At 31.9% G+C, this 16,178-nt stretch overlaps 2 protein-coding genes across 2 annotated transcripts; both read right to left on the bottom strand.

The window, feature by feature from the left end:
- Positions 1-319: 319 nt before the first annotated feature.
- Positions 320-2,066, bottom strand: LOC115707893 (uncharacterized). Its single transcript, XM_030635990.2, has 2 exons — positions 1,488-2,066; positions 320-753 (listed from the first exon to the last, which is right to left on the bottom strand). Exons 1-2 carry the CDS (start codon positions 1,992-1,994, stop codon positions 700-702), a joined length of 561 nt encoding a protein of 186 aa, XP_030491850.2. The 5' UTR covers positions 1,995-2,066; the 3' UTR covers positions 320-699.
- Positions 2,067-5,869: 3,803 nt separating this feature from the next.
- LOC115703137 (protein CHROMATIN REMODELING 25) lies at positions 5,870-13,235 on the bottom strand. The gene is made up of 21 exons (XM_030630635.2): positions 12,897-13,235; positions 12,171-12,545; positions 11,844-11,930; positions 11,514-11,754; positions 11,321-11,446; positions 11,162-11,218; positions 10,986-11,072; positions 10,243-10,338; positions 9,921-9,971; positions 9,605-9,679; positions 9,408-9,494; positions 9,113-9,204; positions 8,866-8,998; positions 8,225-8,344; positions 8,003-8,116; positions 7,774-7,857; positions 7,593-7,670; positions 7,461-7,519; positions 6,717-6,891; positions 6,523-6,621; positions 5,870-6,392 (listed from the first exon to the last, which is right to left on the bottom strand). Exons 1-21 carry the CDS (start codon positions 13,091-13,093, stop codon positions 6,048-6,050), a joined length of 2,778 nt encoding a protein of 925 aa, XP_030486495.2. The 5' UTR covers positions 13,094-13,235; the 3' UTR covers positions 5,870-6,047.
- Positions 13,236-16,178: the final 2,943 nt, after the last annotated feature.

Here is a 16,178-nt window from a genome sequence, read left to right as displayed (position 1 = left end):
CACTTTTTGTTTTTCTTCATAAAATAGCTATTTCATTTTAAATTAATTATATGGAAAAAAATCTTAAAATTAGTATATTTTAAGTTTGTGTTTTGTAATCGTACTGCTGATAATGACATTGTTCATAAATTTGCTAATTTAGCTCTTTCTTTAGATGTTGCCAAATTTTGGTGGTCAAATTTATCTGACTATGTGTAAGTCTTCTTGACTATTTTGACTAGTCCCTAATAAAGTGGTTTCTCTATTTAAAAAAAAATTATAAATTAATTTATAATTTATAAACAATAATAAAATTGCCTGAAATTAAGTAGCTCATGAGTGAAAAAGAAGAAGCCATATCCAATATCAATATTGAAATAGAAAAGAGCTAAATTAGCTAGATACATTAACATGATGAATAATATATAGTACCACCCCAACTCATACAAGTTCTTCAACACTATAAAAAAACATATTTGTACAAAGCCAAAACTACTTCCAAAACACTCTTTTCTTGCTCACCATCTTCTCAAAATGAGAGACGAAAAAAGGAAAAAAAGAAAAAATCAGCCAAAGACCTTAACATAATTTTTTGGGTAATTATATCATTCTAATAATGACATTAAAATTAGGAGTAGAAAAGACTTAAAAATTGTAGTAAATGCTAATCATGACTATAACCACATGACCCATCTCTGACTTTAGATCTAAATCTTCTTATTACATTGCATTGTTCTCTATGCATTTTAAGCCTCCTTCAAATATAACCTTTTCCTGTACAATAAAAAAAACAAAGCAAACACAGACACACTTTGAGAAATTTCCCAAACTAAGTATAAAATTTGTAAAATAACCAATTGTGTCAGTTAAATATTATTTCATAAACAAAACCATGTATATTATATATATAATGGGTATTACTTATGAGTAGGTATAGTATTAAAAAAATTTAAATTTTTATGCTTAATTTTTTTTATCTAATTCAATAAATCTCTTATGATTGAAGTTGTCCATCGGTTAAAATAAAATTAAGAAAAAAAAAAATCAACAAAAAAAAAAAAAAAATTTAACTCAAGTATTTTGTATATAAACATATTTTTAATATAATCTAAAAATAATTAAATAGTTAAATTAAACATAAAAATTTAAATTTCTCTTTTATTCGTCATTGTAATAAAATCTAATGGTTTAATATTTTTAAAATTAATATGGTGAATTACCTATGTACTATTTTTAACTTTTTTTTCTTTTAAATTTATGGTTTGAGTTACTTCAGTAATTACTCTGGTGGGTTGTTATGTAAATTTTAGTTGTGATTTAAGTTAATTTGTTAATTGCTATGTGGGTTGTTACGTGTATTTTCATTAAAATATATAAAAAAACTGTTTTGAAATGTAAAATTGGAAAAAAAAAACCAAGTAATATTTATAGTTAAATTTAATTAAGAACCTAATACCCATTAATAACAATAGAGAAATTTTCCATATATATAATATTTATGTTATTACCTGATTTTGTTTGGTGGTGAAGGCAGTATCAAAAACCATGTGATGATCAATAGCAGCAGCAGCATTAGCAGCAGAAGTAGTCTTTATTTTTCTACCCAAAATATTGGATTTCTTAAGGCCAAACCGTTCCTTCCATCGAGCTAAGCTCTTAGGTGGCCTAGAAAATATGTCTCCATAATCATCAACATCATCATCATCTTCATCATCATCATGATCAACAAGTAGTTCATCTTTCAAAGTGTTCTTCTTCTGAATTTGTTGTTGCTGCAGCAAGTTATTATTACTATTTCTAGAACTATTGTTCTTCATAGAAGGCAACAACATACCTTGAAACATAATCTCATCAGCAGACCTCATTGAGTAATTTTTAACAGAGAATTCGAAATCAGAAGACACAGGAGCTTCTCTGTAGATTGCTTCATGTTTCTTGATCTGCATGGCTGTTAGTAAATTATTATTATTATTATTATCTACAAAATCATTGGAGAAAGAGATTCTTGGATCCATTAATTGGAAATGGAGGAAATAGTAGAAGTGTTGTTGAACATGTTAAATGACTCAAATTGACTTGTTTCTATTTATAATTACATTTTGAGAAGTATTATTAGACATCTCATGTTACTTTGATTTGTCTCTTTGTGATTAAAATTTTTCATGTTTAACTTTTTTTTTTTTCTCTTTTTATTATTTTAACATAACATAATATTAATATATTTATCTATCTCTATATATTTATGGTTAGTACTTAATATTATTATCTTGCCTAAGATAGTGGCCATATTCTAGTCACTTACACATGAAAAATAAAATAAAAAAGCTATAACAACTAATTGAAAAGGTTTTCTTCCACATTAGTCAAATCTGCCAGACAACTTAAAGATTAAAGTAAATATAGCTTTGTCTAGGTAAGTGGTATTCGTGGCAATCACATGGCCTCAAATAGAGAAATGTTAAGGTGGACTATTTTTTTTTGAAACAAAGATTGCAACTTTCATTAAAGCAAATCAGCTAACAAAATAGCTTCCAAACCAGAAGGGACAGACCCCCTACTGGAAATACGATCAGGACATGAACCAGAAGAACGAGCTAACCAGTTAGCCGCTTGGTTCCCAGATCGTTTAACAAACTGAACTGAAATATCAAAACTAGAAAAGAATCGTATAAGAGAAATACAATCCGAAACAATAAGATCAAGAGGAGACAGAATATGGCTCTTGCTATTAATAGCATTAACCAACACAAGACAATCCGACTTGAACATTACCGCTGTAGGACAAAAGCCCTCAACAGTCCTGCTATCTTCCCAACAGGGTTAAGGTGGACTATTAAGTACTAGCATAGTACCTTTTAGATATGTCATCTTGCGATTAGTTAGCGATACTCTCTAAAAGTTATTATATTAAATTATATAGGACCCGATACTTAATTGGACCAATAATGATATTGACATGTAGGAGAATACTAAGCACTACTGGTGTCCTTTAGCATTTCTGACCTGTAGTATCTAACACTTTTATAGGGTGTAATATTGTTATTGGTGTAATTTAATATTATATTTATTTAATAAATATTATAGAGAACCACTAACTAATAATAAGACGTTATGCCATAGAAATGTTAAGTATCTCGGTGCTTCATTATAATGCTAAAAGGCACCACCAGTGACTAGTCACCTTTTATGTGTCATATCGTTATTAATATTGGTGCTATTAAGTATCATATCTCATATAATTTAATAAAATAACTTTTAGAGAATATCACTAATTAATTATAACACATCATTTATTTGTGTATTGAATTTCTACTTATTCTAACTTTCAATTAGTAGAAAAGAGAAATGATCAACATAAGGATAGTGATTACATACCTTGCATTTTTTATTTTATTTTTTTGGATTATTGCTTTGTCATGATCCATTCTTTCACCTTTTAAATCATTTTTTTTGGGACTATTACTAGTCATGATCCTCTTATTTTTTTATTTTATTTCTAACCAAATGGTTTTAAGAAACTAGCTCAATTCACTTTCTTTTCCCGTTTCCACTCTCATTTTTTTTTTCTTTTGTTAAGATATTAGTATGTGCTACAATAATTTAGTAGAAATTGTAGTTCAAGATCTCACAAGTTTTAGTTCCATGTGATATTTAGCTTGATTGTCAATCAAGTTTAGCTATCAGATTTAGCTTTCATTACTCCTAAAAAACCAATCTCATAAAACAAAAGAATAAAGAAACAAGAGAGTTAATTAAAATGTAAATATATTAAATAACATATGGGAATTATTTTATATATTGTTTTTTATTACTTTTTTTTTAAAAAAAAATTACAATTTAAGTTGTTTTCTTAATTTTTCTAGTAATTTCTATATAAGTTGTTATATGAATTTTGATTGCGATTTAGTTTGTTCTATTAATTATTATATAAATTTTCGTAAAAATATAAAGAAAAATTATTTTAAAGTGTAAAATTAAAAAAAAATTCTAAAATTAAAAGTTGGGTCAAGATTCTCTTTTCACTTACTCTTAGTAGCCAAACCAGGAGGAATACTAATACTATTGACCTTCACATAATTTCACATGGTTTTATCCTCATCTACATTGGAATTTTTCTACAATAGATGACAAGTATGTGAATTCTCAACTATACCCTTCTCTCAAGTCACTTTACTGTACTAACTACCCTCATTGTTCTAAGGAAGCTCTGTCTCCCCTTCGGTCTCCTATTTAGCTAGCAAAGTTTTGTCGTTTTGTGCTCAAAATGAAGACTTTAATTATTTACTCTTTTAAATATGATATTATCTTCATTTTATCCTAAACATTTTTTGCTTTCCAAGGCTCATTTCACTATGTCAGATCAAGAAACTGTCATTTAGTCTTCAGTGGGTACTTTGAATGTTGCCCCAAAAGTCTTTTTGTTAATCTTTTTTATTTCTTTCTAAGATTAATTACTACTTGGCCAGTTATTTAGCAAGTTTGATGGGTTAAAAATCTTGTTTATTTGGGACACATAATTGAATACAAACAAAGTAGTTTTCTCATATTATCTGTCAGTATTGGTCTCATTTGAACATTGGATTAAAATAGTTAAAAGTATGATCTTAACAAATATGGAAATAGTATTATTGGTTTCTTGATCCTAGAGTAGGGTGGTCAAAAGAGAGGACTAGAGACCATTGAGGTGTCACTAGAGTCCAATATTGACAACAATGAGTACCATTATTAACTGGTAGTATTTGTTACAGAATCAAAAATAACAACAAAGAAAAAGACAGAAAAAGAGTCATTGGTTATTCGTACAGAAACATACTCTTTGAAATCATTAAATATGTTAGCTCCAATTTTCAAGGCCAAATTCATCGTATTGCTTTGTTACTACTCTGTGTTAAATAAAATAAAATGAGAATATATCTGTCTGTAATTCTACAGTAAGCAAAAACGTCCTCAAAATTTATAGTACTGAGTATATAGTATTAAAATTAGAATCACTAACTAAAGATTATCAGAATAAGTTCATAAATAGATCTACTGATCATATAGAAGTGGAGACAATGAATGCAACCTCAGTAATCACCCGTGAAATGTTAAGAAAATAATAAAATAAGACCACCAAATAAAAATAGAATCATTCTTGTGAATTGCCATCCTCTCAAGTCTCTCTAGTCTCTACTCTCTAATAAATGCAACCTTTATGTACATCCAAATTCAAATACAATATAGGAGAATGTGCACAATAATAGTCCTAAACTTTATATAAGAGTATTGCTAATGTATACTAGTGTTGCCTAACATTTTTTATAGGTGGTGATTCATAATTGGTTAGCAATATTTTTTAAAAGCTATTTTCTTAAATTATATGAGACACAATATTTAATTATACTAATAGCAGTATGATACCGAAAATGTTCCAGTAGTGCCTTTAGCAATTCTTTAGATTATTATTCTTAATTTAACTAATTAGAATTTTTATCTCTTGAAATATATACTAAATCATACCCCTAGCTATTAAAAACTCCCTTGAATTTCATTAATTCTGTAATTATCCACATAATAAATCATATTTCCTAAACTTTAATGTCTATCAAATCATGTCACTCAATTTTTAACATGTAATACATCAATCCTCTAAATTTTTTAGATTTTTTTTTTACTAAAATTGAATAAATTTCTTTTAAATCTAATAATCTTAATAGTTCTTAAGAGATTTTTAAAGGCTTTAAAAATACAAGAGGCATGATTGGCAAAATTCCTAATTAATTTTTTTTTTTTTTGCTGTTTATGTAGATATAGCATGCAAATTATAACCATGCAAATACAATCGAACAGGGAGAAAAAAAAAAATCATATAAACAGTAATTTATGGAAACAAGTAAACGACCCTAGCATATATTCATTATTCAATAATACCTTTTATGTATATTTATTTTATATGTTACGTATACATTGTGTTGTGCGTATGTAAACTGCTATACTATTCTTTCTCTCATAGATATCAGAATACAGGCAAAGCAAATCAAAGTAATAAAGCAAAAAAATTAACAAAACTAGAAGAGCAACTGGAAAATTTAGGCGAAGTCGTCGTCATGTTGCAAAGTATGAGGAGACAATGTTTCATGAGGCCTTACTACTGGGTGTTCTATAGGACTTAAAGTACGTGTTACACATTCCACAGTTACCTTTGGCATAGGCCTGTAGAAGGAAGATAATGTGCTTCTTTTAAAATTTTGATTGGAAACGACAGATTCCGCGAGTTTCCTACGTTGAGGCAACACCATAGTTTTCTGGTTCAGATTTTGATTTAATTTGTTGGGACAATTCTCATTTCCTTCAGATCCTTGCATATTTGGACGTACCATTGACTCAATAGGTACAAGTTTGCCATCAATTTGGTTCGTAAAAACAAATGACACCTGTATGTATGTATTGTTTCTTTTTGGTTAGAAGAATAAATGTTTGGCAAAAGCGTAGATCTTGGTAACAGAACAGAAGTTGGAACTAATGACAAACACAAAGGATGAAATAAAATAAAGTTTGTTCAACCTCATCGCCAGCTGAAGCTTGGAAAATAGCATCGGGTACTGTTGTTGGGTAAAAATGATGCCCCCAACTACCCAAGTCTTCCTCCAGAGGTGTCCCTACCTGAAAAAGGTTCCTCAAAATAATAATAATAATCTACTTTGACATTACATGGTAATTAGAAACTATCAAATCTTAATTAACCAAACGCCACCCACCTGTTTCTCTGAGCTCTTTAACTTGTCTAAGCATCCAGCAATTTCTGCAAATCCTCCAATATCAGAGGTGTCTTGATCTGACTCACAGCTTCTGTTCATGGATTTGTTCTCTGTTTCAGGCATATTATCATCACTTTGGCAACGGATGCAGTTCATTTTTTCATGAATTTCAGACCTATGGATATACAGGAATGAAGACATTAAAATGGGGTGGAAGAAAATTTCCATGTTGTAAGACTATTGAAATATTAATCATTGTAACCAAGGTCCTTGCTCCTTTCAAAATAACTTAGATTTATCATTAGCAGTTAATTTATTGTTTAATTGTTTTTTTCTACAGGTTCACTATATGTTAAACTTATCACGTTAATATGAATCGTATTTTGTTTTTTACATTGTGATAGATCTGTTCCTTTCTTATTCCTTCTACCGGTCTATGTGCCAGCAAATTGACAGAACCATAAAGGCATAAAGTCAAAAAGTTAAATCTACTGCAGATGAAGGAAAGAACCATAATACAATTAAGGCCATATACTTTGACAAAGAATACAGAAACATAAAAACAATAGCCTCTTGTTCTGTACAACAAGAAAGCTAAATACTATAGATGCACAAAAACAAGAAATTTGCTACTTGTTCATTTAGCAAATGATTAACAATGAAGCAGAAAAAATGGCAATCATATTTCAGGACAGCATTTAACATCTGTTAAGGAGGGTAGGGAAGGGAAAAGGAAACCCTTACCTCACATTTTCATGGAAGCTGAACAGATCACGCAGATCTTCTATGGAAAGCGAATTCCCCTGAAATTGGATATTGGTCACATACAATGAAAAACTTAAACATTATAAATCATGAAAGAAACACAATTCGAACCTGTGTTGTAAGGCTATCAGTTTGCTCCTTTTGGATAACTTTTTGGAGCCCTTCTTTTGACATCTGACGCAGATATACCTATGGAGGATTAATAAAGCTTAAGTAGAAGTGGGTGACATACTATTCCATAATTTATGGAGAAACAAAAACTATTGATTACTGAATCACTGCCACATTAAACCTTTTCTTCAATTGTGCCTGTGGTCAAAAATCTGTAAATATACACTCTCTTCTTTTGTCCATCTCTCCAGACTCTAGCAGCAGCCTATAAATAAATTGAAAAAAGAAATGTTAGCTGATTACAGAAATAAAAAGGATAGTGAATAAGCATTTACTTTATGGAGCAATGCATGTTTTTTATAAATCAGATGACCGCTTGCAGCTTCTACATAAAATAACAAGACAATTACTTGTTTGTCATTGGCAGGATTCCAATCAGGATCAAACAAAACAAGTCGATTTCCACCGATCAAATTGAGACCACAACCACCAGCTTTACTGCTTAAGAGAAACACAAATTCATCCTGCGTGTGGAGTAAGCATGGTTAGTACACAGACAAGACCAGAGAAATAGACGAGACCCCAAACAAGAGGGTACCCTCTTAAGGCTTTGAAATTAAAAAGTGACACACCTTTGATGGGTCATTAAAATGATTTACTAGCTTTTGTCTTTTGCTGATGGATGTGGTTCCATCAAGTCTCAAATACGGATATCTTCTTTCGCGACACAATTGAGCAAAAAGGTCTAGTGTCTGATAGATCACAATTATGTAAAGTTAAACAAATCGTAACATCTGCATTAGGACTTTTTTAAGAATGCATAATGAAATAAGAATAGTTGACATATGAGAATGTAATACTCAAAGAGCCCGTGTTACAGAGCCTTTTTCTTTATTTGTTATTTGTTATTAATACAACACACACTGGTGATCAATGCAAATGGCAAAGTTTGGCATGCCAAATCAACACATTTTCATCTTTGTTCTTACATGAATGCATAACAGCCATGATATCACATGATCCTAACTAGCTGAATAACTAGTAAGAATCCATACATTTAGCCCTAACTAGATAACAATTATTGAGTGGAGAACATATAAATATAACACGACCAGTTTACATTGTTGGGGGAAAGGATGGGATTCTTGTAATGCTATTAATAATAGAATGGTGAAAAAAATAAAACAGAAATTGCAAAACCTGAATAAGATAAATCTGTAAAACTGTAAATTATTGTGAATCTTACAAACGACAAGAACTATGCACAAATTACCTGAGTATAGTTTGAAACAAGGACAATCCGATCATCTGTTTTTTGACGCAAGTGACCCAGTAACCTTGCTAAGACATGCATTTTTCCAGACAGTTCGACCCAAGCCCCATCCCCACCAGTCCATGACCCAGATCTATTGAATGTGGGACAAATATTTATAAAAGTAAGACTATTGAAGATAATATATAGCTAACTATGTATTTAAAAAGAAATGAATGCTTCTGACAAAAAGAAAATGAAGACTAACCTTCCAGAAAACATCTCAGGAGGGAAAAAACGCATACAGTCCTCAAAACCTGAAGTTCCTGAACCCCCACTTTTAACAGTATCATAGATGAGCTACAATATGTTATATCATATGTGAGATGAATCTAGAAAATAACATGCAACTTGAACATTAGTTTCAACCTGAAAGTGTTGAACTAGAATACCAAATGAGAAAAAGTCAAAGAAGAAGAAATAGACTAGAATTAGTTCATAGCTAGGTGATCTGAAATTCCACAATGGATTTGGATATGACTGGGATAAAAGCGGCATCTCACCTTAGGGTGATTGCAAAGCTTCTTGAGTGCTGTTATGTAGGCTAAAATCTTTGCTTGCTTTACATCTTCGGAAATTGCCCGTTTAACCTGTTAATGAGGACAATTGAAAAGCAACCTCAACTTTTCAGACAATGTTATTATAAAGTAGCAAATACCGCAACTGTATCGAGTAACTTAATAGGTAAGAGAGAACATACATTTTTGGAATGTATAAAATGGTTATACAAATCTGACTGGAGAGGAGTCAACTTGCAACAAACAACTTCGATAATCTGTGCAGGAGAAAATTTCCAAAGTAAAATAAATTTATAGATTTAATTTCTTTAAAGAACAAAAACTAGTATGCAATCAGAACAAGATTTAATTTCAGCTATAAAGTTGCTTGGAAATAAATATTTGCATATTACAACTTCAAAATAGAATTTAAACTCCACAATTCCCCTTTTCTACATAAATCTGGTATCTGGATAACCTTGTCAGTGACAGACATGCAGAGCAAGATATGTTTTATACCTTTGGTGGCAGATGGTTTGATAATAGTGCATTTGTCCTTCGTAATATAAACTGAAAAAGTACATTGAAATATTAATTGTCAGGATATTAAGCAGAAAAATATATGTATGTGTAAAACTTCTGGTTGCGTAGTTTCGTTTATTATTTACATTATTCCTGATTAAAAATATAGTTGCAGCTTTATTAGTCAATTCAAGCTACAGTTTTCCATATACATATTTTTAACATAGCAAGAACTATTTGATTCTACAGCCAAGAAATCTGTTCTCTGGAAGATAAAACAATGGGAATTTACAGCTACAACTGTAAGTTGTAACCTGACCTGATTAACTTTTGCACTTAATTCTCCAGAGCGCTCACCACCCAACTTCCTTTCCTCTTCAGTAGCATTAGGTTCTCGTCCACATATAATGGGAGCCTAAATAAAACATGTGTGTCAACATTTGATGAACATGCACTCACAGAACAGTATGAAAAAGAAGATAAATCACTTTGAGCAAAAGTACAATATAAAATTAGCTCAAGTTCAGGAGAAAGATATTGATGTTCCTTCATGCAAACAGTCCAGAGATTATTGCCTCATATGTCAGTAATCTGTACTCTATCATCTAAATGTCAATGCAACCAAGATACGTAGTCCAACTAACGTTTATCTGGCATTGTCATTAGGCAAAAAGCTTTAATAAATTGTGTTACTTTACAAGCTGAAATCAGGCATAAGACAAATATCATTAAAACGAGGCTCTTATTTTATCTCCGCAGCAACTTGAGTCTTGATGTAAATATGACATAAATGATACAATTAGTAAACTAGAATGTATGCATAATAATTAGCAGCAAACTCGGTTTGTTAGCATCACGATAACATTGAAAGATAAAAATGAACCAAAAAGTGTTGTAGGAAAGGAACCATTGGGATATATCTGATCTTAACAAACCAATCAAAGAGGAAGAGAAAAGACGAACTGGAAAGAAAAAGGAACTAATGAGCTTATTTGCAGCTTTATATTTTTACGTTTTTTTTAGAAAAGAAGAGAAAACTAAAAAAAAAGGTAACTAAATTACCTCATAGTATCGGCGGAAATGAGTAGCATCACCCAAAATTCCCGGATTAGTAAAATTAACCATTGCATAGAACTCTTCCAGGTCATTCTGCAGGGTAAAAGAGAGACGTTAGCAAAAACTGAAGATATTGGAATCACAAAACTTCATAGGCACCAGGCAGGTGTCTGTCTTTTCACCTGCATTGGAGTTCCAGACAGCAAAATACGACGTTTGCATGAAAGACCGGCCAATGCCTAAGAAAAGAAAAGAAAAGTTTATAAATAATATCAGAACAATAACAAACCATATCTCAAGAACAAAGTATCGTTAAATAGGTCAATGTCTGAACATAATACCCGATTCGTTATGGTTTGATCATTCTTTAACCTGTGAGCCTCATCACAAATCAAAAGGTCACAAGATTCACTGTGGCTAAATTTCGATGAATGCATCCGGAATGTCTCGTACGAAACAATAAGGACCTGGAAAAGCATGAATGTAAGTGTATCTTTCATAGGTAAATACCCAAGATTAGTTGCAGATACTTGCCTGTAGAGAACTGCGAGGACTTGTGAACCTGTCAATACCAGAAATGACATCATCTCTGGTACTTTCACATAGAGCAATGAGATGAACCCTTTCTCCAACCCACTTCTTTATCTCAGCTTCCCAATTGCTTACAAGACTAGTTGGAGTGACTATAATTGCTTTTTTAACCATTGGTTTCTCATCAAACCCTTGATAAAGAAGAGTATAAAGTAATGTGATTGACTGCAATGTCTTTCCCAAACTGCCAACAAATTAAAATCAATAATATATCCAATTAAGAGTAATAGCATAACCATAAAAGGAAAAAATAACAGAAAGATAAAGACTCACCCCATATCATCTGCCAGAATGCATCCAAATATGTTTGAAGAGCTACATAGCCCTGAGACACATTCAAACATAAACTGAACGCCCTCTCTGCATTATAATTACATCTTATCAATTCAAGAGTCCATGTTTGGTAAATCTTGTGCTTTTACCATTGAATGAAGCTAACAATAATATCTCAAAGTTATGGCACATAAGTTTGGCAAATGTTATAATGATACATACATGAAACTTGTAGTAAGGTGCATACGAATTAGAAGTTAAGATGCTCTTTCCAAATCACACGGTGCAACACTTTAAAAATATCTAAATTGCATATTTCTAAAGTACCTTTGATGCGGTCGTAGGAAACGAACAAGCAATGGATCCACTACTATTTGCTTCATGTCAGTAGCTAATTCATCAGACTGCCACAAGACCAGAGGATCAATCCCTGGGGGCAGAGTTACAATCTCCTCCTCCACTTCATGTTTCAAAACAGGTTCAGGTGTATTTAGAAGATTGGTAATTGGCACTAATACTGGAGTTGAAGATCCCCAGGGAACAAATCGTTTGCGAGCGCAGAGACGCCGGGATAGCTGATCATTTTGACCAGAGTAGCCATTAGAGCATGGTGGCTTAAAAGGCTTCCTGCAAACTGCTGATCCTTCAGTCACCGATAGAACTCGCGGAAGCAGTGATTGTCTTGTCACGATAAGGTTACCTCTGAAATTTTGAAATCAGAAATAATTCCAAATTAGCTGAATCTAAAAAGCGGAATACAAGAACAATTGCACAATGCCAGATTTCTAATTGCATATATGCATTCGCAGACTCTGATTACTGAAAATAATAATAATAAATTAAAGTGCGAGCGTGTAATCGTTGGCTTCATTTTCCTTTTAATTTCTCAATTTTCTCAGCAACCAAACGGGAGCTCAAATTCCGAAAAATTAAATAAGCTCACAGATTAAAAACAATCACGGTTAATGTAGAAACCCTAAATATAAAATCAAGAGGATAGCAAATGCTCCATTTCTGGAAGCAGATTCGCAGACACAGAAAAGTTAAACCAACCTGAGAAGAGCATCGACGTTCTTCGATTTCCTATCTTCATCGGACGGTGGTTGTTGAGCCTTGGTTGGTGGCTGATTATTCTCAGAAACATCATCGACGTTTTCTTCATCTTCTTCGTCGGTGCCAGCAGAGAAGTCCTCGCCAGAATCGGAATAGGAAGAATCTGAATCAGAGAGAATTTCGTCTTCGTCGTCCATAGTGAAGCTTGAACATTCGTGCGTCTTCGTCTCTGCGTTCTCTTCTCTATTCAAATTTCAGGTTTTGGCGGTAAATGGCGGGCACGGCGGCGTTGTAGTCGTTTTGCTTATTCCTTGTGTAGTTTATGTATTATTGTCGTTCATGATGTAAATTTTATTTATTTATTTTGAAAAAAAAAAAAAAGATTCATTATTATAGAAATAAAATAAGTAGATCTCAATGGGAAGTGAACTACATTGTTTACAAATCGTTTAATAAATTTTATAAAAATTTAGGGAAATTTACATGTTATACTAACTTTTAATATTTTTTCACAAAAATACTGCCAGGCGGTATTTTTTACATTTTTACTGTGTTTTTCTATAAGTTTCATACTGCAGTATACTGTGTTAAGTTTTCACTGGTATTTTACTGGTGTTCTACTGTTATTTTGAGTTGTTCTGCTTTGTGTTTTACTGGTGTTTTATAAAAACACAGTATTTTTGAAAAGATTTTCGTGTGACAGTATTTTTGTGAAAATTAACCCAAATTTCAGTATTTTTGTAAGTTTCTCAAAATTTATCTACCATTTAAATCAGCTAAAAAAAATTTACTATCATTAATATTTCTGCATTAATAATTTTGCCTTAGCTTTTTGAAAATTACACAATGAGAATGCTATTAATAACAAAAATCAACACAATGCTCATAAATTTTCAAGATCACACTTTATTTAAAGCATTAAATTAAACAATAAACATACATTTATTATTAGTAGAGATACATAAAGTTGATGATACTAACACCTATTTGGGATTGCCTAATACTATTAGGTGGAAGAAATCAAAAAATTTAGGCTATCTTAAAGATAAAGTGAGGCAGTGTGTTCAAAGTTTGGATAGAAAACTCTTATCGAAGGCAGAAAAAGAGATGTTATTAAAGACCGTAGCACAAGCTCTTCCAAACAATGAGCGTTTCTATTGACTCTTGACATTTGCAAAGATGATGTGCAAATTTTAGTGAAAATCCTCTTCAAAGAAGGAAAAAAGTATTCATTGGATGAGTTCGGAAAGGGTGTGTAAGCCCAAATCAAAAAGTGGTATAGGTTTTCGTCATATGCATGATTTTAATGTGGCACTCTTAGGCAAACAAGATGGCACCTTTTAACACAACCTAGTTCTTTAGTAAGTAGAATTTACAAAGTAAGGTATTTTCCCAATGGCTCATTTCTTACAAATGAACTAGGAGGTAGCCCAAGTTTTATATGGAGAAGCATCTTGGAGGCTCAAGGGTTAGTCAAAAAAGGTGTTACTGTACAGCTGGTAAGGTTGACTTTGTCAATGTGGTTTCCTAATTATGATGACTCCTTTGTTTATACTATGAGTGATTCTTTAATGGTGTTAATTCCATTTTTGGCATATTTAATTGACAAAAATATTTTATTATTCATTGTATATTTTCGGCTGGTATACATTAATATGGTTTCCTATTTGGTGTATTCAAACTTGAAAGGAAAGTTGTCTAGCTTTCCTATTTTTGAAAAAAAGGTAAAAATGGTAAGTTTGGTTACCCATTTCGTTTTTATCTAACCAGCTGTGTAATCTGATCTTGTGTTGAGTTTCCCATTTTCTTAGATCAGGTTTCTTGAAGAGAAAACCGGAGCTAGACTTTCCTTTTCTATAAAAGGAAAGTTGTAGTTACTGCCCACGATTCTGTAGGTACAGAAACGGAAATTCTAATTTGATTGAAGAATTATTTTAGGGAAGTTTCTAGTGGGTTGAGGTCTTGTTCAGACCGAATGTAAGCTGTCTATGAGATGTATATTCATTATAAATACATCTTATAGCTGCTAGGTTTTGCATCTCTTTCACACACTTAGAATTATATTCATATCTTAAGGAAAGAGTGTCTTTGTTATGTTAACTCTTTTATTCACTTTCATATCATAAGAAAAGAGTGTCTTTGATTTGTAGAGAAGAGTTGTTCTACTCTTACTCTGTTTATTTGTTGTTTGTATTGTCTTGAGTCTGTATTCAAGTCTACAACGAAGAAGAACATCAGTGCACCTTCGGGAGAAGGTATTTACAAGCTTTCGGGAGATTGCTTTTGAAGTCTTGCATCGGGAGGATACAAGCACACAACCTTCGGGAGATGGTTGTATAGGCTTTCGGGAGATAGCCTTTAAGCCTTGAATCGGGAGGATTCAAGCACTCTTCAAGGTGATCGAAGGGAGTTCGAGCACTTGGAGTTTTATCAAGATTCGGTTAGTAGGTGGAATACATCAAGCTTGCGGCATACAATAAGAGGGAGTCTATTTATGCATAAGTCAATTACTTTGTATTTTTGATACCGATCTAATGAATCTTATCTCTGGGCGTGGCCCCGTGGACTAGTAACAATCTGAAAGGATTGTTGAAACCACGTACAAAAATCTTGTGTGTTTTTACTTTTTTGCACTGTTTGTTTTTCTGGGTTTCTCTGGAGTTACAGAGTTGCATTCTGTAACTACAGAAAACTGTTTTCAGTACCAGTTTTATTATTCCGCATTTAATTAATCATTTAATTAAATAATCAAACTGGGAATATTAAAATACGGAATTTCAAATGGGAATAATGGTGTCAAGTTTAATGATTCTAGGGCATTATCAATGGGATGTTAAGCTGATTAATGATAATTTTATTGAAAGAGATGTGAACCTATAGTATTCCTCTAGTGGAGGATTCTCCTGATTCTTGGTAATGAAAACAAGAAAAAACAAGTTAATATTCAGTGAAGAGTGTGTATTGTTTACTGCAAAACGAAAAAGAAGGTAAGCATACCAATGATAATTTGGGTTTTTAGAGGAAGCTTTGGAATTTTAAAGTCTCCCCTAAAGTCAATAATCTATTGTGGCGTGCTTCAATAGGATGTCTCCTTACTAAAGCGAAACTAAGAACCAAGCATGTTAACCTGAGGCTAGTTCAAGTGGTCATAGATGGGTGTGTGTGTTGGAGGTCCTGAGTTCGAGTCCCCGATAAAATATAGTTGTAATATATAAACGCTTAAATAAAAAAAAAAAAAACAAGAACCAAGCATGTTGAGGTGATTTCTTTCTACCCTTAATT

Source organism: Cannabis sativa, chromosome X, assembly GCF_029168945.1.
Source record: "Cannabis sativa cultivar Pink pepper isolate KNU-18-1 chromosome X, ASM2916894v1, whole genome shotgun sequence".
NCBI lineage: Eukaryota > Viridiplantae > Streptophyta > Magnoliopsida > Rosales > Cannabaceae > Cannabis > Cannabis sativa.
This window is presented reverse-complemented; position numbering and strand designations above follow the sequence as displayed.

Excerpts from the sequence above, each read along its gene's own strand:
- LOC115707893 (XM_030635990.2), bottom strand. The coding sequence starts at position 1,994 with ATGGATCCAAGAATCTCTTTCTCCAATGATTTTGTAGATAATAATAAT. Across the intron at positions 754-1,487 it reads TCACCACCAAACAAAATCAG|GAAAAGGTTATATTTGAAGG; the intron begins GTAATAACATAA and ends TTTATTGTACAG.
- LOC115703137 (XM_030630635.2), bottom strand. The coding sequence starts at position 13,093 with ATGGACGACGAAGACGAAATTCTCTCTGATTCAGATTCTTCCTATTCC. Across the intron at positions 9,495-9,604 it reads ATTTTATACATTCCAAAAAT|GTTAAACGGGCAATTTCCGA; the intron begins GTATGTTCTCTC and ends CCTCATTAACAG. Across the intron at positions 6,622-6,716 it reads TAAAGAGCTCAGAGAAACAG|GTAGGGACACCTCTGGAGGA; the intron begins GTGGGTGGCGTT and ends AACCTTTTTCAG.